The sequence below is a fragment of the Ochotona curzoniae genome, unplaced genomic scaffold, assembly GCF_017591425.1.
Source record: "Ochotona curzoniae isolate NIBS_2020 unplaced genomic scaffold, NIBS_Ocur_1.0 scaffold_1852, whole genome shotgun sequence".
NCBI classification, from domain to species: domain Eukaryota; kingdom Metazoa; phylum Chordata; class Mammalia; order Lagomorpha; family Ochotonidae; genus Ochotona; species Ochotona curzoniae.
Window position 1 is genome coordinate 23,767,553 of NW_024467087.1, and position 27,488 is coordinate 23,795,040.

General features: G+C 39.7%; 1 protein-coding gene across 3 annotated transcripts in view; it reads right to left on the reverse strand.

Moving 5' to 3' along the window:
- Positions 1 to 27,488, reverse strand: part of DOCK11 (dedicator of cytokinesis 11) — a 192,875-nt gene that overhangs the window by 103,584 nt on the left and 61,803 nt on the right. For all 3 annotated transcript variants that reach the window (XM_041000112.1, XM_041000111.1, XM_041000110.1), the window contains exons 7-16: positions 23,045 to 23,179; positions 20,350 to 20,527; positions 19,879 to 19,958; positions 18,450 to 18,533; positions 12,359 to 12,499; positions 10,991 to 11,203; positions 5,935 to 6,057; positions 3,985 to 4,067; positions 743 to 865; positions 481 to 557 (exon numbers count right to left, since the gene is read on the reverse strand). In XM_041000112.1, coding sequence (XP_040856046.1) covers positions 481 to 557; positions 743 to 865; positions 3,985 to 4,067; positions 5,935 to 6,057; positions 10,991 to 11,203; positions 12,359 to 12,499; positions 18,450 to 18,533; positions 19,879 to 19,958; positions 20,350 to 20,527; positions 23,045 to 23,179 — 1,237 coding nt within the window. The remainder of the gene's footprint in view (positions 1 to 480; positions 558 to 742; positions 866 to 3,984; positions 4,068 to 5,934; positions 6,058 to 10,990; positions 11,204 to 12,358; positions 12,500 to 18,449; positions 18,534 to 19,878; positions 19,959 to 20,349; positions 20,528 to 23,044; positions 23,180 to 27,488) is intronic.

The following is a 27,488-nucleotide window of genomic DNA, read 5'->3' on the forward strand; positions in this document are numbered from 1 at the left end:
CCTCATTGTTTGATCTCTTAACTAATGACAGGAGAAATGCACCTAAGATAAAAGGAGGCAGAAACGGGCTGAGGTACACTCCAATATCATCTTATGAAACAGTATTATGGCAAAATCAACATAATTTACTTCCTAACCTGTATTCATCATATACACAGGGTCAAAGACCGTTCCCTCCAAAAATCATGTCTACCTGAAACCTCAGAATGCGTCTTTATTTGAAAATAGGATTTTTGCACATGTAATTAACTAAGGGGATATAATAATGGATTGGAGTGGGCCATAAACCAATACATGTGTCTTTATAAGACCCTGACTCCAGATCTCTAGCCTCCTAAGCATTCAACTTTGTAATACTTGGTCCCAGCAGTCATAGGAAACTAACATACCATAGACGCAATAAGAAAAATGTTGAAAAGATCAGAATCCGAGAGGTGAAAATAATCCTTAAGGTTTATGTGCAATATGTTTTGTTCTTACTTGATAAATCCACAGGAACACATTCTACTGTGATGTTTAGCTGTCCAGGAATAATCTGCAATTTGGTTTTTTCCGGCCTAGGTATAAAACAAGGAAATTTTAGAGAGTAAAATTATGAGTACTAAATACACCAGTAACCCTAGATCCAAACATTAAATTTTAAGTGTTCAGTTCTGTCCATATACTACCTACATTTACCATTAAGAAATGGATAATTCATATTCTATCTAATATGTTCATTTATAACAATAAGGTTACTTACTTCTTGTATTCTGAGAGCAATTTGAGAATGTCTTCATTTGAAAGCTTGCTACTGTCTTGTTTATACAAGGGGGAAAATCTTCCATCAAGATCCAGAGAACCTTGAATATCTTTGAAAATGGGTCTAGAACAGCAGTAGAAAAAGGCTTTTTTATGTCTAGAGTTCAGACAAATTCAGAAGATATTAGCACTGATGGGAATGTAAAATGGCAAAACCGCTTTGGAAAATTTAGCATACATGTACTCAGGATTTCACAATATCACACCATAAGCATATTTCCATGTGGCACATGAATGTTTATAGCAGATTTCTTCACTATAGCCCCAAACTGATAATAATTTAGATATTTATCAGGAAGTGAATGGATACAGAAATTGGATTATATTCATACAATAGATACTATCCCAAAATGAGCTACTGATGTTCAAAATGATACGGATGAATCTCAAAAAATATATTGAGCACAAGAAACCAAACACAAAAATCGATATTGCCTGGCTCCATTTCTATGAAGGTTTGGAACAGAGAAAATCCACTTTTAGTGATAATTAGATTGGGGTGGAATGACTGACTGGACAAGGACCTGAAGAAACTTTCTGAGATCATATGTTCTAGAATCTTGGTAGTAATTATGACTTAACACATCTGTGTACATTCATTAAGCTGGGCATTCAAAAAGTACGTTACTTTATCAAAGCTAAAGCACATCTCAATGATGTTGATAAAATTACTTGAAAGGAGCATATGGCCCAGTGGTTAAGATTCCCCTTGGGGAGCCCACATCCTATGTTAGACTGTCTGGGTTGGAATACTGGCTCTGCTCCCAAGTCTAGCTTCCTGCTCATTTTATGCACCTTGGGAGGCAGCAGGCAATGGCTCAGGTGGTTGGGTCCTTGCCACCTGTGTGCAAGCTAGCACTGAATTCCCAATTCCTGGGCATTCCAGGAATGAACTGGCAGATGGGAGGTTTTTCTGTCTCCCCAAAACTAATTAATTTTTTTAAAATAGGATTAAAGATTCAGAGAAACCCTTAACGATCTTTAAAACATCAAATCGGATCTTTAACATAACTTTATATGGATAATTTATATATGTAGACTCTCTCATATGAATTTGAATTACTCCCCACCCCTGCTCTTCTCCCATTTTTGAACACCTATTTTACTGATAAAACGGGAAGTCAGTCTCAACACACCTGAAGGGGAAGCAGTTCCTAATTTCCCCTGGCAGAACCTCTGAAGACACAGATATAACCACTAGCCCTATTGTTCTCACTTCTAAGCATACTTCCTTTATTTCCAGTAAAGAAGGCTTTATCATGTATTTATTAAGTATTCCAGCCAAGCCTTTGGAGTAAGGTTTTGATAGTGCCAACAAGCAAGATAATCCAGCAATGAAAAAATTAGCATAATCGCTCACTGGAACTGGAGAACAAAAGTTGTAACATTGAAGATTTGAAAATTAATTTTGCAACCAGCAAAATCAGATCAAACAGCTACTGCTGAGTCTTGAGGGAAAGTCTGCCGCAGTGGTCTAGAGGGGGCTCTGCAGTCAGGTAACTGGGTTCTGACTCCAGCTCAGCCACATGCTGTAGGAACTTAGGCAAGGATCTTTTTTTTTTTTTTTTTTTTTTTTTGACTTCTGTGCCTCAATTTCTTCATCTCCAAGATGGGAATAACAGTAGTGACCTCTTAAGAAAATATTCACTGAGCACAGAGAGCTTTGCTTAGAATAGAGTTAATCTTCAATAACAGAATAAATTGTAACAGCAGCAGCCACAACTGACTTTCCAGGCTGCCGCATTGCTGGCGTGCTTGTTAATAAGCCACATTTCATCTTCTCGATCACTTACATACACCAATCTCCCTATTCTTGGCCACTCACATATCTCTTGCCTACCATTTCTTTTTTTCTCAGTGTGCACAATGCGATAATGAAACCTTTTCAGCAGCCAACATAAAATACATTTTGAGACCTTTCACAAAAATGAAATGATTATAAATAGTGACAGAGATGAGTTAATTAACTTAGAATCTCCTACCCTTATGCTAGTCCCCAGCACCCACTGAACATAATTGATTGAATTATTCAGAACATGGTGCCCTTTCCCCAGGAGTTCCAGTGAGCTGTACCGGTTGTATCATAAACAAGCCAGTGAACCTGTACTTCAATGCGGAGGGGGGATAAGCAAGAAACATGTTTTAGGTCATCACTTGCAAGAGTTGGATAAAATAATGAAACTTAACCTAACATATGAACTATAGATAACACATGCTTCCAGATACACTACCCCCAAAGGATCTGCTCAGTCTATCACCAGGAAGCAAGAAAATCTATTAATTAGTTACACATTAGCACTTCATGGCTGTATTCTTTGTCAAACAATTTTAGTATGTACTACAGAATTCTTTTCTAATAACTTTTTAAAAGTATAAGCCAAGACAACTTTAAAATAGAGGCATACTACTATAACTCACAGCAATGTATGGTCTTTTGGAAAAAAAATTCCATCACTTGGGCAAAGAGGCAGTGCTTTCAGCACAGTTAAATTAAGTTAAGATCAGTAACCCAAGCCTAAGGAAATTTCCCTAAAGCAAGACAGGAAAAAAATGACAGGTTCTTTGATGTATAATAAATTCTTGTTTTAAAAAAAGATTTATTTAATTGGGAAGGCAATTTGCAGAGAGAAGGAGAGATAGAAAGATCTTCCACCCTCTGGTTCATTCCCCAAATGGCTACAATGACTGGAGCTGAGCTGATCCAAAGCCAGGAGCCAGGAGCTTCTTCTAGGTCTCCTACATGGGTGTAGGGTCCCAGGGCTTTGGTCCAGCCTCCACTGTTTTCTTCAGCCCATAAGCAAGGAGCTGGAGGGAAAGTGGAGCAGCCAGGATATGAATCAGCACCCATATGGGATCCCACTGCTTGCAAGGTGAGGATTTAGTCACTGAGCCAAAGTACCAAGCCCGATGCATAGTAAATTCTAATAAAGAATTTTTATGTCTTAAGTGTCACAACATATCAAGACTCTTGAAAGTTCATGAAAATGATAGTACAAAAAAATTCACGTGGATTTAAACATTACTTGTGCCAAAATGAACTCCTTTTAGTTCTATATTGCATGAACTCTGGGAAGTTTTCTAACTGGATTACCAGTATCAGACAGATAAAACGCTGATAGGGGCAGTGGCCCTCACCATCAGATTGAGTGTGAACAGAAGGGTCAGGATTATAATTGCACAAACCTTGCAGCCCAAGCAAAGGGCATTCTGTATTGTCCAAGGCGGCTACACACTTGTTTAGCTGTCCTGTGCACCTTCTGGGCTGTCTAAGGTGAGAAAGAAAAAGATAAACTCATATTTGTTCTAATAGCCATAGACCCACCCTGAAAAGATAACATCATTAGGCTTTCAAAACTGCAGATATGAAATACATGACATAGGTTCCCTTTCAATAAATTAGAAAAAAAAAATAGTTTCCCTAATTTTCCAGTATCAAAGACTAAGAATCTAGAAAAATCACAGGAACAGCCTCAAATAAAAACACAATATGCTACCTAATTTCCCTAATCTTTCTTAACAATTTTGCATTCTATCATTAGCAAAGCCTTTACCGTTGTATCAGAAGACAGACAAAATAGATGTCAGATGTGTATAGTAGCAAAGACCTCTATGAAGAAGACCTTAAGCACTTTTAACATGTATTTCTTTTCCCAACGCAAACAAATGTTCATCATTCTTGGGAGAAACTTGTTCTGCATATAGTCAACCTCTCCACTCAGAAGGAGCGGATGGCCAGGAGTCAATGCACTTAGTCTAGTGTGGGCAGGAGATGCTGTTTGCATCTCTCTGTAAGATGACAGAGGAGATTAACTGCCTCTGGAGTGCAGGCAGGCCAGGAAATGCTGGCTGGATGCTTCTCCCCAGGGATACAGCATGCTATGGGCTTTTATCTCTATCACCGAAACATTTCTTTCACAAATTAGCCAGATATCTCTTCAGCATCTTTTACCTAATAAACGCTATTGGGATACATAACACAATGCTACATGTGAGAGATAGACACTTCATAAGCAACACAGCAGCCACGGTCCCACTTAAGAATTGTAACATGAGGGCCCAGCGCGATACTGATAGTGCAGTGGTTAAAGAAGTGTACCATGAGGCCTTTCCCTCTCTGGATCTCAATTTTTTTTCATTTATAGAATGGAAAGATGGGATTACATCAATGAATTCTTAATGTTTAGTTTTTACAATGGAGAAACATATCAGATGATATACAATTACTAACCTCATTATGTCACTTAAGGATATTCCATGAAACAAAATAAGTAAATTCCTTAATTTTTAATAACAATGCACTTTAAAACTTTTGTGAGAAATGGAATTAAAAAATAAGTTTATATTGGCTAACTTTATGTTGGCAAAAATTTTAAATTCAATCACAATTTTGTCATCATTCATACTTTCCATGAACTTTCTGAAGATCTTGTGGATTTAAAAAATAGTTTTCCCCAATATCAGTTTCTCTTTTAATTTGGTTTTCCCTGGACCTTTTGAAGTCCTCACATAGGCCAATATCTCATGAAAGAAACATGCACATAACATCTAAAATACTGGAAGAGCAAACAGAACAAATTTCATCCTTCAAATTAAACAGAGCTAGCTGCCTGAAACACTCATTGTCTGCCTTTCTTGTCTCATTTTATCAAAGGAGTAAATCTGGATATTCTGGCATTGGGACTGGCACTTGGGATCTTTGGACTAGATTTCCTTTTCTCTCCAGCATGGACATTCTATGTGGACATTCAATGGCTGAATATAGGCTGCAGCTAGGGAAGGAGGGGCTGCTGCCAAGCAGACAGTGTCAATTAGCAGATGCTGCCTAAAAGCTTTTAGCTCTGACTCTGATAAGCAAGCAAAGATCAGACTATCATGCTAAAAGAACACAAAGGAAAGGGCAAAGAAAGCCAGGTTCATGCTTCAGTGTATACTTCCACATCTATACAATCTATACACTCACACAGTGTACAATCTATAGTCACATGGTATACAGTACAATTTTCATTATCTATAGCATACTCCAAAAATAGGGTTGCTATGTATAAAGGGGTCACTGACAATGTTATGTAATATATCAGCAAAAGACAAACTTTAGGTTAAACTGAAATGTTCACAAATGGCTGTTGCAAATACCTTTACTGGGTCTGAATTTTTGATGTAGGGTTCTGCACAGTGTGTAATATTTCCCTGTAGCACCTTTTCAATTCTGGCAACTAGAAAAATTTCAGGATGTGGATTTGTCACTGAGAAAATTCCCTGGGGGGAAAAAACAAAGCACTTTCATTAGATTTTAACATAAATGCATAAGGGTGGCTGTTTGGTTAGTGACTCTCAGTAGTGTGTGTAGTATAAAAAGTTGATATTCACCGTATGATTGTGTTCAAGATGCTAAAATTATGTAGTATTTCCTATTACGCAGTATTCCAAGATCCCAGTCATCCTTTCAAAGTGGACTTTATATTTCATCAACAACTTCACTTTTATTAGTCCCTCAAGTACAGGTGTCACCATTACTGCTTAACCTTTTTCATGCAGCTACGTTTATAAAATGAGTTCTTAGGCCTAATTAATACAGTTTTGCTTTGTTTGACTTAATGGGTATGTGCTAAAACAGTGTGCATTTCCCAAGTGGAACTAGATAGGTAGGCCTTTTTAAATGCAGTGACATGCAATTCTGCAACAGTTCCCTCACAATTAATTCTCTTTGCAGCTAAAAGGAACAAATCACTTTGCCTCAACTGTTCAGCATAACATAAAAATGAAATCCACCTGAAGAAAGCAGCGCTTTGCTCCCATTAAAGGCCTGTGGTGTTGACTATGCAAAGATAGCAAGTGGACTTCACATCTCATTCTGTCTCCATTTTAGGGCTACTAACACAGACACAACCAAAGTTGCAGAAGTTTTTCTGAATGCAGTGAAACAGCCCTGTCATCCACCTCAGCTGCTTCCAAATACAACATCCTCTAAAGAGCATGTTGCTGGGTTGTGTCTCATTGAAAGGAATACCACACACATGGAAATGAGTGCAAAAATCCATCACTGGGTCTCTACCAAGTTTTGTTTTTCTGCCTGGTACATTACCAACTTCGTTATTAAACTGCTTGCCAGTTTGCAGTTCAGACACATTATTATCTCATTGGTTCCACATACAATCCTCTGAGGTAGACAGGGCACACCAGAAAACTGGGAGCTCAGGAATTCTCCCAAGGTCAGACAGCTTGTTAAGGAGCTCAGGCAATAGCTGCTGCAGCTTTGAATTTCAAGCAGCAAGCAGGGAACAAAGTTGTTAAAAACTGCTTAGGAGTCAGACTGCCTAGGTTCAAGTTCTGGCTGTGTCATCCATGAGTTTAGGCAAGTCACATCCTCTCCAAGTCTTGGGAGGCTCATCTAGGTAACAGGGTAATGATATACAGAGTAACTTCATCAAGCTCTTGCATGGCTTCAGGAAAACAATGCATGCTAGATAATTGGTTGTAGCCAGGGTGGCTCGTCAAAGCATCTCAAGGTCAAAGAAGTTGGCTCTGATCATGCTGTGAACATGTTACTTAGGCTGTGAGCTGGGTCTGGCAGACTGCCTAGCAGTCCCTACAGAAAGCATGCTGAGCAATGCATTGCAAGTGCAATCTTACACTGACTAATCGCCACCTAACCAGGCTGGTTGTTTTTCATGCTTCATCTCACTCAGCCTTCGGAACAGTCCTCTGATACAGCCACTACGATACACAAGTTACATATTAAGAAACAGACTCAGAGCTGTTTAGGCAGTCAATTAGGCTGAAAAAAAAAAAAAAACTGTAGCCTGGACTTCCAGACTATGCAGTCCAGACTCTAATGACTCACAGTCTTATGACTCACAGGCCGTGCAGCCAATATCCCACAGGATGAAACTAAAGTGGAATAGTGATATTGCATTTGGTGCAGTGGTTAGGACATGTTTAAAATGCCCACATTCCATATCAGAATGCTTGAGTTCAAGTCTTGGCTCAGCTTCCACTCCAGCTTCCTGCTAAGGCATGCCATGGGAGGTAGCAAGTGATGACTCAAGTACTCGAGTCCCTGCTTCCCACACAGAAGCTTTAGGTGAGTTCCGAGATCTTGGACTCAGCCTGACCTAGTCCTGGCCATTGCAAGTATTTGAGGAGTGGATGAGAGCCCTCTTATTTGTGTCTCAAATAAATAAAATGAATGAAAAAAAATTGGAAAAACAATGCTAACCTTGATTACTGGTATAACTAATATGCACAGAGTAGCTATTGGGCGCCATTCCCAGTACTCCAAACATTGCCTCACACTGATGCCAGCAAAGAGGATTGTAATTTTAAGATATTTGACAATAGATGAAAGCATTCTGTTTTCACTTCTTTGTCTGAAATCACTATATTACTCCCAGCAGCTACACCGATTGAGCAACCCTAGCCTGTCCTAGTGTTCGCTGCATTCTGAGGACAATGCACCTTGTTTAGCCTCATAGTCCCTTCGAGGCAGGGACTCTCATTACTTCCATTTTATAGAAGACGACTGATCAGGGAGTCCAAAAGTAGAAAGGTCATTCTACTTTTTAGTCCTCATGCTTCTGGTCATCTTGCTGGCCCCTAGAATGCACAAAGTGGCCAAGGAGTGCCCAGAAACCCCATATGGCATTCTAGCACACGTCTCCAGCACAGCCTTCCCTCCTTAGCTAGGGAAACCTGATGATGAGCATGCCCACTACAGGGTGACTCTTAGGTTACTACCCTTCTCTTTATAGAGATCAGGCTTAGGCCCCCTAACTCAGCCCCTAAAATTTGCACAGACCTCCAGGATGAAGTGAGACATGAGGTAATATTATACACTTAATTATAACCTGCAACATATTGTTTGCGTTCTGGCCAAAAGACCTAGATTCAAATCCTGCCTTTACCACTACCAGCTATGTAATGACTGACAAACTTCATTTCCCCTGAGCTGCAGTTTCCTCATCCACTAAACAGCAACAAACACATCCTCTCACAAGGCAACTATGATTACAATGGAAAATACACACACATAGGAGATATTTTTAAATGCTGATTTTTTTTCCTGATCTAGATCACAAGTTGGATGCCACCTGAAACCACAGTTTAAACTTCCTGTATTGAACATATAGCTGAGTACAATGAAGTAATATACTGTATACATCATTAGCTTACTTGATGTTATACAGGGATTTAAAGCATCTAATTCAATAACAAATTTTCAAGTACTTATAATCCAGTAGTTCTTCAATCTCTTTTAGAAGCCTCTGCCTATGGGGCTGGCACCATGGCATAGTAAGCTAAGACTCTACCTCCAGTGCCAAATGGTCACTGGTTCAAATACTGCTGTTCCAGTTCATGGCCTTACCATGAAATAATGAAAGATCCAGATACCTATGCACCTATGAAAATAGTGGAGGATGGTCCAAGTTCTTGGGCCCCTATATGCACATGGGAGACCAGGAGGAGACCTCTGGCTCCTGATTTCAGACTGCTTTAGCTCTGATGACTGTTGTGATCATTTTGAGAGTAAACAACTGGATGGAAGTTCTCTCCTCCCCTCTTTCTCTGTTACTCTTTCAAATAAATCTTAATTTTTTTCCCATCACAGTGGAATGTTCACATAAATGACAACTCTAGTCTGAGTAATTAATGAAGAGATGGGAAGGCAAAAAGGGACTCCTTATGGGAAAAGCAGCCATAGATCCACAGGCTGAAGAGAGAAATCATATGTAAAGAAACCCTGCCCCCATCATTGCATAATTTATGCCAATGAATATAAGCTTCCTTTTTAAAAAAAAAAAAAGTTTTTAAAGATAGAGAAACTGAGGCGGAAAGACTGGTCTTCCCACTAGTTCACTCTTCAAGTGGTGGTGACAATCAGGGCTGTGCCAGACCAAAGCCAAGAAACTGGAACTCAATCTAGGCCTTGCACTTGGACGCAGTAACTCAAGCACTAGAGCATCACTGCTGTCTTTCGGGGTGTCTATCAGAACATTGGAAACGGAAGCAGAGCTGAGACTAGAGCTTACACAATACGGTATGCAGATATCCTTAATTGTATTTTTTTTAAATATTTACTTATTTGAAGAGTTAGACACGCAGAGAGATCATCTGTCTACTGAGTCATTGCCCAGATGGCCATATTGATCAGGGATGGGTTAGGGCTGGGTCAGGCCAAAACCAAAAATCAGGAGCTTCTTACAGGTCTCCCACATGGTGCAGGGGCCCAAGCACTTGAACCATCCTTGTCTGCTCATGCCAGGCCACTGGCAAGGAGATGCACCAGAAGTGCAGCAGCCAGGATACAAACCAGCACCCATATGGGATCGGCAGTGGCTTTATGTGCTATGTCACAACATCATCCCTAAATGATGTCTTAACTGCTGCACCAAATGTCCCAGGTATAACACTTCACTTTGAAAATCTCAATGTTTGCAATTATTCTAGGAAGATAATTCATCGAATGAAGCAGAATGTATCCTGAAGAATGTTCAATATAGCGTTAACTATGTTATCAAAAGCTTAGAAATATCCTAAATAGCTAAATCATTAGAATATATCAGCTTCTGGAAATAATATGACTGTTATAAAGATACTAGAACAGAATGATTAACATGACAATAAATGAATATAATAAAGAGCAAAACATGGCATAATAGCTTCTAGTCAGGTCAGAATACCAAGGAACCATTAAGCTCTTCCTAATGGGGATTCTTTGTCTCAGATAGATCAGAACACAGTGGAACAGATTTGACACAAAAAGTCCTATCCCGTTGCTTTTTCACCAGAATCCCTGTATAAAGAGCTTTCATACTACACAAAAACTACCAACTCATCATGGACATGGGGGTGAGGAACGGGAGATTTAACGTAAGGTCAATATTTACTCACAGAACAAACTTTCTGGACACCTCACTCAAAAGTATGTGTCTACAGATCCATCTTGTGAGTCTCACATCATGGTTCCACTGAAATGGTACTTGGCAATGTGTTACTGTTGCATGATACTAACATGCTACAACATGTTGGTCAGTTTCCATTTTTCCACTCTGACTTTAGTCATCAGGAAAACCTAGAGGCAGATCTCATAGGAATTGGAATGCCATGAAAACATGGGCCCTACCATGAAATAATGCAAGATGAGTCTGTGTCTTATTCCAGCCATGCTAGAGAGACTAAAGAGATTCTTTACCTGCTTTATGCAGCGTAACTGAGACTCAGCAATTCCATGAATAAAAGATTCGGGTGAAGAGCCCTTTGCATTTCCATCACCAGCCAGGTGAGTTGAAGAGCCCCACAGCATTTCACGGACTGATGGGGGATTCAGGTCTACATGAAAGTCAGCTGAAATCTTACAATTGTTTTTTACATCAAATAAGGCAAGATTGATAAAAAAGGGCTCCACCTGGGAAGGAAGAGAGTTACATTTTTTAATTAAGACTTTTGGGGGTAAGCATAAATTTCAGGATAATTTTTTTCCTCATTTCTATGATTATAGTTTCTTTTTGAGTTCAACATGCAAATCACATTATGGCTTATCTGCCTAGGAAAAAGATCACTCCAGTGTAACCAACTCAATCAAATTTTCACTGTTGTCAGGTATAAATCACATCACAAGCTGCACTTCAAAACAATCAGTAGACATCAAAAAACACATTAAAGACAAATTGTTTGGTAAATAAAATTGAGTTATCTGCACACGTACCAAAATGAGTTAACACAATCTCAATATTATAGAGCAAAAATCAAACTTCAGTTATAGCTCATTGGATTATATATCTCATAAGAGCTAAAATCAGTCACTACCAAATTACTTGATAAAAGCTTTGCCCCATCAGCAATTTTGGAAGCCACAATTTCTCCCTACAGATGGCATTTGAAAGCCGGTCACAAAGAGAAATTTCATGCCAGATGGCATAAAGGTTAACCCTTTTCACACAGAAAAGTCTACTGGGTGAGTTTCAGCTGCTTTGTAAGAGAACTAACCATCACTGTCCATATTTGTAAAGGATAACGCTATCTCAAAAAAAAAGAGGAGCATCAAATATAGCCTCTTTGAAAATTTTACATTTATTATTTCACATGCTTTTGAGAAATTGATATGATCCATGACATTTTAAACTGAAAATCTGCTCTAAATTCTCATTCTACAAAACAGGAGTGAGCAGGCTGTACAGCATTTCTAACCCAGCACGGCTTGGGACTTGCTTACTCACAGCCATGAACCAATGTCAAAGAAGCAACCCTATTCTCTTGTAGAATTCACATATTCGGAAGTTTTTTCTGGGTATGTGGGGACAGGTCCCTCTGGAATGTCAAAAAGCCCACTCCTGCTGCTATTCTGAGTAGGTAAGACTTGCACAAATGTTCTCCAGATTTTTACACACACAAATACACATTTTAGCAAAGCAATGAGATATGAAATTCTTCCTTGTCACATTTATCATAATGCCCAAGCAAGGAATTTTTACCCAATAAATTCATTGTCAGCCACCAAAAAGAAGGTCATGTCTTCACATGACAGGTTTTCATGGGAAGCTAAAAGAAAAGTCATACGTACATTGGTGGATGGTCCTTTGGCATTGTCTCCAATTTGACCCAAGATATTGAAAGTTAAATCATGGCAATTTACCAGGAAACGCTTGTTGCATTTTTCTTCGAACGGCTTTATATCAGGTTCAATTCCTGAAAAGTCCAATCTCTACAAAGCAGATGGTATGAATCATTGGGGAAAAAACATAGGACTCATATTAAATATTGAATAACACAGTCAAAATTACAGAATCTCACAGTTCTCAATTTTTTTCACTTGAAGCCTTTTTGGTTTTTATGTTCCACAAGAGTTGGTGGAGCTCTTACAAGGTCAAATGGTGATGGAAAAATTCTAGAAGATGAAACTCTGATCTAAGCCAATAGAAAGCACTCAGGTCTCTACCATGCCTACAAAGCCCTACAGGACTTGTCTTCTTTTTTAAGATTTATTTATTTTTACTGTAAAGGTAAATTGACAGTGAGAAGGAAAGGCAGAGATAAAGATCTTCCATCCACTGGCTCACTCCACAAATGGCCGCACTGGCCTGAGCCGAGTTGAGCTGACCCAAAGCAGCGAGCAGGGAGCCTCTTCCTGATCTTTCATACGGCTGCAGGGTCCCAAAGCTTTGGGCCTTCCTCTGTTACTTTCCCAGGCCACAAGCAGGGAGCTGGGTGGGAAGTGGAAGAGCTGGATCATGAAGCAGCACCCATATAGGATGCTGGCACTTGGAGGCAGAGGATTAGCCAGTTGAGTCAAAGCACCGGCCCCAACCTTGCCTCCTTTCTTCCCTCTAATCTGATCTTCTACTACTTAGGCCTCCCCTGAACCCTCTTCTTTTATCAAATGTTCTGCTTTCCTTGGTTATTTCTTCAGTACACCAGGTATACTCCCATCCCAGAGCATTTTCACTTGGTATTCTGTCAGGAATCCTCTTTTTCCCAACAGTCATATTGTTTACTTCCCTGGTTTCACTTAATTCTGACCAACTACACTGTCTCACCAAGAGGGATTTCCTGATTCCCCAGAGAAAGCCACACATGCCTTACTAGGTTACGCTTCCTTTCTCAGATTCATCTATGCAGTGTCTCTTTTTAGTATTCATTTAGGGGTTTGCACTGTGGTGCAGTAAGTTAGACCATCACCCAGGATACAAGCAGCTCATGTGAGTATTCATTCATTAGAGTCCTGGTTGCCTCATTTTGAATCCCTGAAAAGGTGCTTGAAAAGAAACAAAATTGGTGTAAGAGTTTGGGCCCTGCCACCCACATATGAAACTTAGAGTTTCAGGCTCCTGGCATCAGCCTGGCTCAATGCTGGTCTTTGCGACCATTTGGGAAGTAAACCAGGGGATGGAAGAGCTCTTTCTGTTGCCACTCCCTCCCCCATCGTGTGTGTGTGTGTGTGTGTGTGTGTGTGTGTGTGTGTGTATGATTGCCCCTCTCTATCTGCACCTCTTCCTTTCAAATAATTATTTTCATTCTAAATATTCATTTAGTTGTAGATTATTTGTCTTTCCCACAAAATGTGTTTCAGGGTAGTGGACTTTTGGTTTCCTTCATGAGCTGGGGAGACAAAATTGACAGGAATAGAAATGGGAACATCTAGAATGACCAAAAGTCCTCTAGCTTGGAAGATTCCACAGATAGTGACATCGTGAACTCAGCCGCAAAATAAAAATGAATGGCAGACATGGGGGCAGAGCGAGAAGAAATGACAACTGCCTAGTGGGATGTGTTGTGTGTAAGGTGATGGTAACAGGCTGGCTGGAAAAACAGGAGAGCTCTGGCTTGGAGATGTAGATTTGCGAGCCAGTGGCACAGAGGCGAAGAGGCAGCCCCAGCTGGAACCCTGGGGACCATCTACATTACACTGAACAGAGAGAGAAGCGTCTGTTTCCGAGGCTGATAAACACCGGCTTCAGCGAAGCAGAGCTGGAGGATGTATTCTAGCTGCTACAGAGATAGGAAAGTACTTGGAAATGGTTATGGAAAAACATCCATTGATAAGATAAGCTTGTTTCTGTGCAAGAGTTTTTTGAAACTCACGCAATTTCTTCTTTCATAATATGCATGTTCCATAAAATCTTGGAATATTCCCCTCAAATTTTTAATGCAGCATTGCAAAAGTAGAAAAAAGGATTTTGTTTTTGAGGTTTTTTTTTTTAAAGATTTATTTATTTATTGGGGCTAGCACCATGGCTAAGCAGGCTGCCTGTGATGGCAGCATCACATGTGCATACCGGTTCAAGTCCCAGTTGCTCCGCTTCCCATCCAGTTCCCTGCTTGTGGCCGGGGAAAGCATCAGAGGACAGCTTAAGTCTTTGGAACCCTGCACCCATGTGGGAAACCCAAAAGCAGTTCCTGCCTCCTGGCTTCAGTTTGGCTCAGCCCCAAGTGTTGGCAGCCAATTGGGGACTGAAGCAACAGACAGAACATCTCTGTGTGTCTCTCCTTTCTCCTCTGTAAACCTGCCTTTCATATAAATAGTACTTCAAAGACAGAGTTACACACACACAAACACACACACACACACACACACACACACACAGGAGAGACAGAGACAGAGAGAGGAGGACAGAATAATCTTCTATTCACTGGTCCACTCTCCAAATAGCTACAATGCCCAGAGCTGGGCCAGTTCAAAGCCAGGAGCCAGGAGCTTCTTCCAAGTCTCCCATGTGGGTACAGCGTCCCAAGGACTTGGGCCATCTTCTGCTGTTTTCCAGGTCACCAGTAGGGAACTGGCTCAGAAGTCGAGCAGCTATGACTTGAACCAGCAATCATATGGGATGCTGGTGCCCCAGACAGAGGCTTAATTAACTACCCCACAGCATCAGCCTCATCCAACAGTATTTAAAAAACAAAGTAAAATCTGCCTTTCCAATAAAAACAAATAAATCATTTAAATAAATAAGATAAAATACTGCAAGTCAAGAAATTCCTCTTGATAGGGAAGGTATCTCCTAGTCCCAGGCCTCAGGCGATAAATTAATGTATTCATTGTGAATGTCAGAATAGACTTATGATCCAGACACAAATGTGCAGAGCAAAGCATAGATTGTAGCATAATTTACTACGCCTTCATAGGTGGGCCAGAAGAGGGTGAATCTGAGCAGAATGGAAAATTCCAGCCAAGAAACACACGGGCTTTTTCTCAATTATCTAAGTAATTGAGGCCAAAACAAGTACACTGTCCAACAGTTAGATAATTATGGCTGTGGTGAACTAGCCTGCACAGCTGACAAAAACCCTCCTCCAAAGAGCTTGATGCGTGATATGTGTACCTGAAAGCATGATTTCCCACCCTTCCCACCCACCCCCACCAGAGTTTATTTAGCTATCAAAGAAACACAAATGTGTGGGACTAAACCCGCTCTCCTGTGAACACTTATCTGTCCGCCGAGCCAGCAGACGCAAGTCATTGCTCACGGAGGTCAGTTCTAATTTCCACCCACTCATCGGCTCTCCTTTTTGTCTTACTCAGGTAGCAGAATGTACAGCAAACTGGACCCATCAACCCGAGCCCCTGAACCTCCTCCTTTCCCAGGCCTGGGACTGAGCACGAAATGTGGAGAGACACAGATTCCCCCAATCCTTCAAAGTCTGAGCCATCTTCTCTAGTCAATGCTTATTTTGTGAAGTCACAGTGCCTAAATGCTGAACTGGAACTGAAAGAGAGGGCTGAAATGATGGGCTGGCACTTCACCTAGAGCAGGTGATCCATATGTACAACATGGATTTCTTTGTGGCAAAACTGCTCTCCACAAACATCAAGTTCAATTTTATCTTGAAATACAAATGTTTCTCCCACTGTAGATCACTAATAAAGAACTCAAACACAAGATCAGATCAGCTCCATTACCACAAAAACACAACATCACAAATTTTCAAAAATACTAGATTTAGTCTCAACCACAGTCAATTGCATCCTTTGTATCCAGTGAAAGAGTCTGGCATGTCCGATTAGAGTCCAGTCGTGTGGATGGGATCAAAGGCTCAAAAACGCTTGAAGCCAAGTAAGTTTCTGAATGAGTACCTTACAACTAAACATTCCTGAGGCCTGCAACGCTGGTTTTTCATAATTGTGTGACTTCTACACTAAAGCATGACAGTCTGTTTTTTCCAGATAGTTTTATTTGAAGGGAATATTTTTATTTATGGTGAGAAAAATCTTTGCATTATTTACAAGCTTTATAGTTTTTTTCTTTAAAAAAAACAAAAGAGGTATTTTATTTCTTTGAAAGGCAGAGTGACAGGCAGAGGAAGATCCTTGGTCTGCTGGTTCACTCCCCACATGACCACAAGAGCCTCGATGGCACCAGGCTGATGGTGCAAGTCTGAAACATCATCCGGGTATCCCCCACGGGTGGCAGGGGTCCAGGCATGTGTGTCATCCTGTACTGCTCTTCCAGATGGTGTCACCAGGGAGCTGCATTGGATGAGGAACAGCTAGCACTTGAACTGGCACTCTGACATGGAATGCTGGTGTCACAAGCAGAGGTCCAACCCACTGAGCCACAATGCCCGCCCTGATTTTCAATGCAAACTAAATAATACATGTTAATTAAAAATGTTATTGAAGAAAATAAATAACAGCAAATAAGTCTTAGCCAAAGAGTTTATATTTTCACTGAAAAGATTAGAATGCTTATGGTAATACATTATTTTCTTTTTTAAAAAAGACTTTTTTATTGCAAAGTTAGATATACAGAGAGGAGGAGAGACAGAGAAGAAGATCTTCCATCCAATGGTTCACTCCCCAAGTGGCCACAAGGGCTGGAGCTGAGCTGATCTGAAGCCAGGAACCAGGAGCCTCTTCCAGGTCTCCCATGTGGGTGCAGGGTCCCAAGGCTTTGGGCCATCCTCAACTGTTTTCCAAGGCCACAGGCAGGAAGCTGGATGGGAAGCAGGCCACTGGGATTAGAACCGGAGCCCATATGGGATCCTGGCATGTTCAAGGTGAGGACTTTAGCTGCCAGGCTATCGCATCTGAGCCAATGCATTATTTTCTATTTTTAAACAAAATCAAAGACTTTTAAATAAGAAATCTCATGTGAAAAAAAAAAGAAAAATTGTGTCAGCCTGGATAAGTAATGATTAATAACACTGATAATTCCAATAGAATCCCTGGCTGCTCTGCTTCTGATCTAGTTCCCTGCTGACGAACCTGGGAAGCAGCAGGAAATGAACCAAGTCCCTATTACCCAGGTGGGAGACACAGAGAACTGGGCTCCTGGCTTCAGCCTGGCGCAGTCCAAGCCATCATGGTTGGGGGAGTGAACTGCAAGATGGAAGATCTCTCTTTCTCTTTCTCTCTCACTCTCAGTGAACTAGAGGTTAGAAGATGTCTCTTTCCCTACCTCCGACCTGCTCTCTTCTCTCTGTCACTCTGCGTTCCAAAAATAAATAAATAAATAAATAAATAAATAAATAAATAAATAAATAAATAAGGAAAGAAATCTTTTATAAAAAATAAAGAGGGGGTATTTAAAAAGTTTAGCTCCCCCACCAAAAAAATATCTCATTTTCTTATTACTTGGGAAATGTATTTGTAATGATTCTATACCAATTTTGTTTTCAATTTAAATAAGCCTACCTAGAAAATGTCATGGAATTCAAAATTAATCTATATATTTTATATAGAACATGAACAAGGCAAAAATATTTTTACAAACATGGATCTCCACCTGCACTCCCCTATGCCATTCTCTGTTTAAAAAAGATTCAGCCACACATGAAATTTATTCCTATTTTATAGCCCTGCATCAAATGTGGAAAATATGTCTCCCATGACTCTATAATCTTTATAGTGTAGATGCTCATTTCCAGTAGATCATGATTGTTTCATGGTTCAATGAGCACTGAAGCTACATTTAAGGATCCTTTTTTCATTGAGAGGAGCAAGATGAGGCAAAAAGAATACATCATGCAGTTAGTGTGTGTATGTTATTCTTGAGTGAAGAGACATGTGGTAAGCTGCCTGTTCAAAGTGAACAAGACTAACACAAAGCAGTCTGTATCCTCTACTGGCATAAAGCTCAAGGATTTCAATGTTTCACAACTGTTGTTGACCCGAATAAACATTTCTAGGACTCTTAAAATAAAGAGATCATTAATACCTGAACTTCTGAGTCAAAAGAAAAGAGATTCTGTCTTCCATCTCCTCTACTGAGTTTGTTTAGCTGTTCAGTTTCTCTTCCATACTAAAATTAAAACACATTTGTAAAGTCATTTCATTTTCTCCAAAAGAGTATTCAGTACCATTTCAATACACAACTATGTAAAGCATCAATTTGACACAGCTTCAAAAATGTAACATTCTCTGTTTCCATGTACTTAAGATGCCTAAAAGGCACTTGCTTGGCCGGAAGTGATAGATCAGCATTGTTACAACCTGCAATAAACTATAGGTCAGCTTCTCATCATCATCTCTATGTTCCTCTCCACAACACCAACAAAGTTACTCATCCCACAGTCAGTACCAAAAAAAAATTCAATGGACTTAGATGTAAACAAGGAAATAACAAAACGGAAAACACACACTAGTGTGTGTGTGTGTGTGTGTGTGTGTACATATATATCCAAGGAACATTATATACAATTCAGATTCCATCACCTTAGGAAGCACATAATGGGCTGCACAGTATAGGATGACAACATTGAAAGGAGAATACAACTAAAGTACACAAAATCATGCAAAGCCCAGGTCAGAGGATCAGTCCATTCCTAAATTTTGAAAAATATAGCTTTGAAGCTTAACAGGGTAATAAATTTAAGAGAGGAACAAATTAATTTCTAAACTTGTATAACAAAACAGTCCATGGAGAGGGAAAAATATATAAATATAAGAGGTTTGGGAATTCCAGTGCCTATAAAACTGTGTCACATAATGCATTGTAATCAATAAATTTTTTTTTTAAAAAAAAAAAGAGGTTTGACAAGGATCTAAATGAATAGATTGGGTCATTTCTAATCTATTGTAGCAAAGTCTACAGACTAAAATGTGCATCCTACTAAGCCTTGCGTAGTAATCCTAGCCATACTCTTAAAAGTAGTCCAACCCAAACCCCAAAGAACAAAGTAAACAGCATCAATAATGCCTGTTCACCAACACCTTTATTTGATGAAATTACTCACATTCCCACATATTTATATATAGGGAGACTGTGACTTTCCTATGAAATGAATATGTATAAATCATTAGATTGAATATCACATGCATTCACCCAATGTTATGAATGATATACAGCAGCTACACTGAATAATCAGCAAATAAAATAAAATAATAAATAAAGTCACAAAAAACTGAAAGTACTTTCTGGAATCTAGAAAAAAAAAAACAGAATTTTCCAAACTATCAGTTGGCACTTACAAATTTGTCTTTAAGAGAAATAACTTTCCTTTCACAATTGCTACCCATTTTCCAACTTGGTGTGGTTTTCACTTGGAAATGACATTGCCAAATAGAATCCATCATTAAAACATTAATTTAATAGCTGCTCCTGCTTTATCCCAGTTGAAGGCAATTTGCCATAAAAAAAGACATACCTTCATCAACTCCGGATGCATACTCCTCTCCAAACTAGCCATGATATTCTCGGCTTTTCCTTGGCTGCTCGTGTCATCATCTGCAAATTCATTAAAAGCAGATGTACTAAGCCATACAGACCATTACTAATTACCTAAGAGGAATGTTCTTACTATCTCTCCCACCCCATTCTCTGCTACTAGATTTATTGCGAAGAATTTTGATTATGAAAGCATAGGGAAAACTTAAATGGACTTTTGAAAATCTGCCATGAATTTCCTATCTGTTTTTAGTTTGGTTATATTTCCTGTGTCAGAGCCCATACAACATCAACACTTTTAAAAGTCTATGAATTCACATAGTCACTTTGAATTAAAAGGCAGATCAAACTTAATGATTAAGAGTTCTATATTCACCCCAGCACAAAGGACATTCCCATGGATTAAAATCAAGGGCTTATCTTCAATAATGAGTCATTGAAAAATTCTGACCTTGTACCGTGTCTACTGTCTCCTTTTTCTCTTGTACTAAACTGTCGGTATTGATCTGAATAATCTTTTTCAAAGTTATCAACCATTCCTCCATTTCCTGCTCAGTTTCAGCAGCCAGATAATGGCTATACTTATCTAACATCTTGAGTTCAAAAGCATGACGGCGCATTTTGGGGCACTGGAAAGGAGGGGAAAAAAGCATGCATTCAGTTAATTGAGTTGCCCTTTCAGTACTAGATTTCATTAGTTTGTTTATTTTTACCTCAGCTCAGCACTTTATGTGCGTCAATTCTTACATGAAATAGTTCCTTCTTTCAACCAGAAATAGACACTCTTAAGGCGATGAATGACCACATACAACACAACATCTTTGGTCCCTTGGGGACTGAGCACAGTAGTATGCACATGAAGTTGACATAAAAGACTACTTGTTAGTAAAAAGTATCAGCTAAGGCTTTTTGACATCCTTTCACATGTAGGAAAATCAAGCTTCCATCATAAACAGAAGCAAACTTTTCATTCTTTCCACCATATTTAAAGTCTTTATCATGCATATTTATAGATGTTTGAAGTCAGCTCTTTAAAATAAGCTTAAATGTGAACTGAAACAAATCTGCTGCTTGTTTTACATTGTAACACAAAATGCAATATGGACACTCAATAAATTTGAACACATATAACCCTGAATATATCACACAGTATAAAAGAAGACTATGCAGTTAATTCACATTAAATTGTGGCTCTAAATAAAATACATGGAAATTGTCCCACGCTAAATACTAGCATACAAGGATAGTAAAAGCTTCTCTCAAACCTGATACATTCTTTTACTCCACTACTTCATCTGCTGTGACAGAAGAAATGGCACAGTGTACCCTTCCAAATACCATAGCAGTAATTTAAAGAAAGGCTCGTGAATTTATTTTTCATTGCATGATCATTATTTAAGAAGGAATGAAGATAAGTTCTTCCTTCCTATCCTCAAAGTATAGGAAAGGATCAACTGAAACTACCCTAGTGCATCCTAAAGATGTATATGTTTGAAAATCTTTGGGAGGGGAGATCATAAATTCATGCAAGAGACAGATCCTAGGTGAACTACAAAGAAAGCTCAATCCAGACTAGGATTAAGTGAGAAAATCCATAAATTCTATGTGTCCTCCTTTTCCAATAAGACAAAAAGATGTTATTATGTATTACTCAGAGTACCTTCCATTTTCACAGATCTTCACACTTTTAAAGATGTTTTCCCATTTTATTTGACGGGATATGCAGACATTCTTATGATACAATTTTGAAAGTTAAAATTCAGGTAAACTGAACCAACACTCCCTGCTTCTTTGTTAGCCCAGGAGTCCTTCTGGTCAACCATATACTCTGGTATAACAGTAATGGCTTGGACAATTGACTTCCTATTCTGATCATCTCTCTGATACTGATTTCTCACCTCTGTCTTTGCTTATGCCTCCTCTGTAATTCAAGTAAGACCCTGCTGTGTGCATGATCATGCTAACTTTTGTAAGAGCTACAGAAGTGAGACGTAGTCCCAGTCATCTGGGAAAAGAATGTACAGAATGAACAACAAATCAGGAGTGTGACTCACTTGTAACATAGAGCAAAAGTCAGTGGCATGTAGCACAGTGAGGCGGAGTTCCACTTGGTAGCCAGAAGGTTGAGGAGGGAAACAAAATCTTTCATGGCAGGGGTGGCATTTAAGCTGAGTCTTAAAAGATCAAGTTCCAACAGGAACCAAAAGGGAAAATATATGGTAAGGCGAGACAAAAATCTAAGGGAAAAGTAAGTCTCTTATGTGGGAAATTAACTGCATAGTCTGGGGTATCCAGAAAAATCAGCAAGGATGAGGCTAGAAGGCAGAGGAAGGCCAATCACAGTAGCCAGTAAATGCCAGGATTAGAGCCTCAGCCCTCATTCTGTAAGAAAACAAACAGCAAACAAGGATCTGAAATGGCAAGTGGAAGATCTAATGTATGTCTTGGGAAAACAGACTAGAGAACACTAACAAATCAGGAGGTAAAAGGCGGGACTCAGGAACAGTGAGAACAAAAGAGAGAACCAGAAACACAGAAGTGGAAACAGAGCCAAAATAAGTGACTCAAGAGGCATTCTGGAGGCAGATATAAAGGAATGGGTCAATACTTAAGGGGCTAGCACTAGGGCAATAGGCAAGAGTAGGGCACTGAAGAGAAGTCTGAGGTTTCTGAGGTTCTGGAGGATGGAGATGACATTAACCAAGACAAAAAGTCACCGGGGGTCTTAGGTTCAACAACCCTCTTGGAGAAAAAGAAAAACTACCTACCTGAATGAAACAATTTTTTTTCTTTTAAATATACAAAGTGATGGAAATTGATTTGAAATTTTAAGTAAGCTGTTTATAGTAAAGCCTTTTTTTAAATCATTATTTTCCACAATGCAGTTTTATAGGCAAAGCAGTTCATCCTTCCCTCTCCCCTCCCACCCTCCCTTTTGCCCCCTTCCCCCATTTCTCTGCTTTATCACTATGGTGCCTTAGTACAAACTACAAGCTTAACTCTCTATTATTTAAATGTACCATGACATGGTAAGTACAGGATACAGATATCTAGAACTGTGCAAGCAAGACTAGAATACCAGGAAAGGAAAGGTACTATACAGTATGTATATACATCCGAATAAAAGTAGAACAAGACAGTCTTACCTGAACAACATCAATGCAGGCATCCAAGTAGATGCAACCTTTAGATTCTTTTGAATTTTTCTCATCTTTATAGGAATTAAGAATATATGAACCATCAGGAAGTTGAGTCAAGTAAAAATAGCGTCTCTTGAATACCTATATAAACACAACCCAGCAATGATAAGTTTGCTATGTATTATGTATATAATGCTTTCATGTAGCTTCTTACAGCAAATAACTTAGTTGAAAGGTTACTTATTTGAAATTCAGAGTTACTGGTTCACTTCTCACATCACGGAAATCAACAGGTGTGGACCAAATGGAAGCCAAGAGTTTCTTCTCACAAAGGTGGCAGGGTCTCTTACATGGATGGCAGGGGCCCAAACACTTGGGTCATTTGCTGCTGCTTTCCCAGGCACATTAGCACGGAGCTGGATGAAAGATGGAGCATCTAGGATGCAAATTGCTGCCCATAACGGGTGCTGGTGTTACAGGTGGTCCACTCATGACACAACACCGGCCACAAACTGCAAAACTTTAAATGGCTTGGATGACATTGTATCTGGACAATCTTCAGAAAGCCCGCAGAAATTTTTAGGACTTACCATTATCTTCCTTTGAATTAAGAAGAAAAATGTGATGTTAAGTGATCTACCATCAGATAATCAAATAGCTGGTGAAGAACAGTAAGATCCACTCTTTAAAATGTATAAAGCATTTTTCTATTTGAATCTCTCACTACAGCATTCTTTTCCCATTTAACTGCATGTCATGCTTAGATCATTTAAATTAGGTTGATGTGATCAGAAATCCAAGATGTGTGTGTGTGTGTGCCTGTGTCTTTGTTCATCTTTTCTGCATTCGCCTCTGCCTGTACTCATCTCTCAGCTGCTGGAAGTCAAACTTACACTGCACTTAACAGGGAAGCAAAGCATTAGTTGTCTCCCATTGTTGCCGAGTGCCCTAAATGCTGAGATCTAAATTCACAGGCCTAATGGGACATTTGTTTGGAGTTAGGGATTCATAATAGTGGAGGGACAACTTGTTACAAACAGCAACTTGTTACAAACAGCAAAGCTCACAGGTCAGGGAAAAAGAGGTAATCTATGTGATTCCATCCATGATGTCCCCCACTCTCATCTCCATGTGCAGTCCTGAAACCTGATGGAGAAGGTGAGTAAAGGGGACCAGGAGCTCCCTGGTAGATTTATGTTTCTTTAAGTCACAAACTACAGGCTGCATCAAGCCTTTGTCACAAAGGTACAACTTACTGCTATTGCACTTCCCCAGGAGTATGGATCTAAACTCAGTTCGGGATGGGAATGGAAAGGGATCAGGAAACGCTCTCTTGGCGATTACGGAAGGAATCTTCTCTACTTGCAGAATCTGGCTTTATAACTTAAGCTTCAGATTTTTCTATAACCTATAGGATGATCCAATATGATCTCTGACTATTTTAAGTGCTTTAATTATGTAAAGTGTATTATTTGGCAAGATAATTCTTGCAAACCACTTAGCTTTTGGCCAACTTCTGAAACATCAACAATTTATTTCTCCATCGCATAAGTAAGGAAAGTATATAAACATGTTAAGGGCTATTTCTTTGCAGAAAAATGAGCAAAGAGAACTGATGATGCTTGTAGCTATTTTATCACTTGCTTAAATATCATTGATTTTTGAACAAAAAACAAAAGTATTCCAGGGGCACAGCACAATAGCCTGGCAGCTAAAGTCCTCACCTTGAACACACCAGGATCCGATGTGGGCACTGGTTCTAATCCAAGCTGCCCTGCTTCCCATCCAGCTCCCTGCTTGTGGCCTGGGAAAGCAGTCGAGGACGGCCCAAAGCCTTGGGACCCTGCACCCACATGGGAGACCTGGAAGAAGCTCCTGGCTCCTGACTTCGGACTGTCTCAGTTCCAGCTGTTATGGCCACTTGGGGAGTGAATCAACAGAGGGAAGATCTTCCTCTCTGTCTCTCCTCCAAGCTGTATATCTGCCTTTCCAATATAAATAAATAAATATATTTTTTAAAAGTATTCTAGTGTGAGGAACATTGGCTTAGGCTAGTAAATGCTACAGCTTTGATTCCAGGGAATGACCACATGAGATATCTAGTATTAACAGAAAAGAGTGTAAAAAGAAATGTTTAGCTTGTTTTCCCTTGCTATTCAGATAAATATCACTATACAAAGAGTCCTTCAAAAGTTCATGGAAACACACATTCTGAAAAAATTATACAAGAAGTTCAAAAATTATTGTGTGTAAAAATCTTTGATTCTACTTTTTATGAGCTTTTAAACATATTTACTTACTTATTTGAAAGGCAGAATGACAGAAAGATGAACTAAGAAAAAGATCTTCACCTGCTGGTTCACTCCCCCAGATAGCCACTATGGCCAAACCCAGAAGCCAGGAAGTCCATCTCCCAAGGGGTGGTAGGAACCAAAGCACTTGGCCTAGCATCCAATGTGCTTTCCCCAGCACATTAGCACAGAACTGGACTGGAAGCAGAGTAGCCACGATTCAAACCCCTCTGACAAAGAATGTCAGTGCCATAGGCGGTAACTTAACCCACTGTGCTAAAATGCTGGTCCTCCATGAGCTTTCTGAGGTATTCCCATATTAAAAGAGAAAGATACAAGAAGAGCATGTATATGTTTATCTTTCATATCTCATATATATGAGACAATATATCAGATAATGCATATACTCTCATATTCAATTAACCTACACTTGAACTTTCAGAAAAAATCTAAATTAATAAATAAGAAAAGCTAATCATCCAAACAAATTAAAATTACATATTGAGTTTATTTTAAATGAGTGAACATTGAACACTTTGTGAAGAATACTACCTTTTAAAAAAAGATTTATTTTGGGCCCGGTGCGATGGCACAGTGATTAAGGTCCTCTTCTTGAATGCCCAGGATCCCATATGGGCACAGGTTCTAATCTCGGCAGTTCCACTTCCCATCCAGCTCCCTGCTTGTGGCCCAGGAAAGCAGTAGAGGATGGCCCAAAGCTTTGGGACCCTGTACCTGCGTGGGAGACCCGGAAGAGGCTCCTGGCTTCGTATCGGCATAGCATCAGCTGTTGTGCTCACTTGGGGAGTGAATCATTGGACAGAAGATCTTCCTCTCTGTCTCTCCTCCAAGCTGTATATCTGCCTTTCCAATAAAAATAAAGGCAGATTTACAGAGAGAAGGAGAGATTGAGAGAGAGAGATCTTCTATCCACTGGTTCACTCCCAAAATGGCCACAGTGGTTGGAACTGAGCAGATCCAAAGCCAGGAGCCAGGAGCTTCATCCAGGTCTCTAATGTGGGTGCAGGGTCAAGGACACTGGCACCTTCCTCCACTGTTTTCCCAGCCATAAGCAGAAATTCTGATTGTAAATGGAGCAGTCAGGACACAATCCATTGCCCATATGGGATGCTAGCATTTATAGATAGATTAGCCTGTTGAGCCACCATGCTGAGACCCCAAAATGCTACTTTTTGAGTTATTACAGCACCTATGTATGACCAAAATTAGAATATCTTTTCCATGAAAAATGAATATGGAAAAAGTGTAAGCAGATCCAGCTTTGTATTATGAGCAAATCTAAAATTTCAAGTCTATAATTTTGGTGATAGTCTATAGAATACACCTGGAGAATTTAGAGGTAGCAATGATGAAAGGGGTAGAAAAGGAAAAATACAGTGAAACATCCACGGCATAGAGTTAAATTATAGCCTGTGAGTCTCTTTTTCAACATGTACTCCTGTCTCACCAAGCGATGAAGCCCAGGAGCAGCCACTTTCTCCTGTATTTTAGCAAACCACAGTTGTACAGCAGGGAACGAAAGTTACATTACAGTAAACTGCTTCCTGTGACATCACAATTATGCCTGATTGGGGCACTGAGGCAGGCAGCTTGGGACTGTGTCAGGAGCATGATGCCTCAAGAGCACTTGGAAAGAGCAGATGCCTGCAAATTTTATTATCTTGACTCTCAGCCAGGAACTCCTGCTGATCAACAGGGAAATAGTCTTTACGACTCTGCTTCTCTTCCTCTCTTGCAAAATGATGGAACCAGACCACCTGACCCGTAAGAACACATCAAGATCAACAGATGATCTCATTGAACTTGAACAAATCACCCAGCAACTGTCCCAGGCTGCACACTATCCCTCTATGCCCCACCCCAAATTAATTCTTCATATACTGAAAGCACATGGTTTCCACTGTAAGGACTTAAAAAAATCTGTGCTCTACATCATGCTGCAAAATGTGTAAGATCTCTTCTCATTCCAGCGTTCTATGATATACGCCAGATTTCAATCATGGGAGGCTTACAAGCTGTCTTTTTCAAAGAGGAAAAGGGCATTCAAAGTCTCTTATATGACACCGAAAAGGAAATCAAAGATCCAGCTTCTCTGACATTTTTTTTTTTAATTTCAAGATGTGGCTATTTAAAGTCCA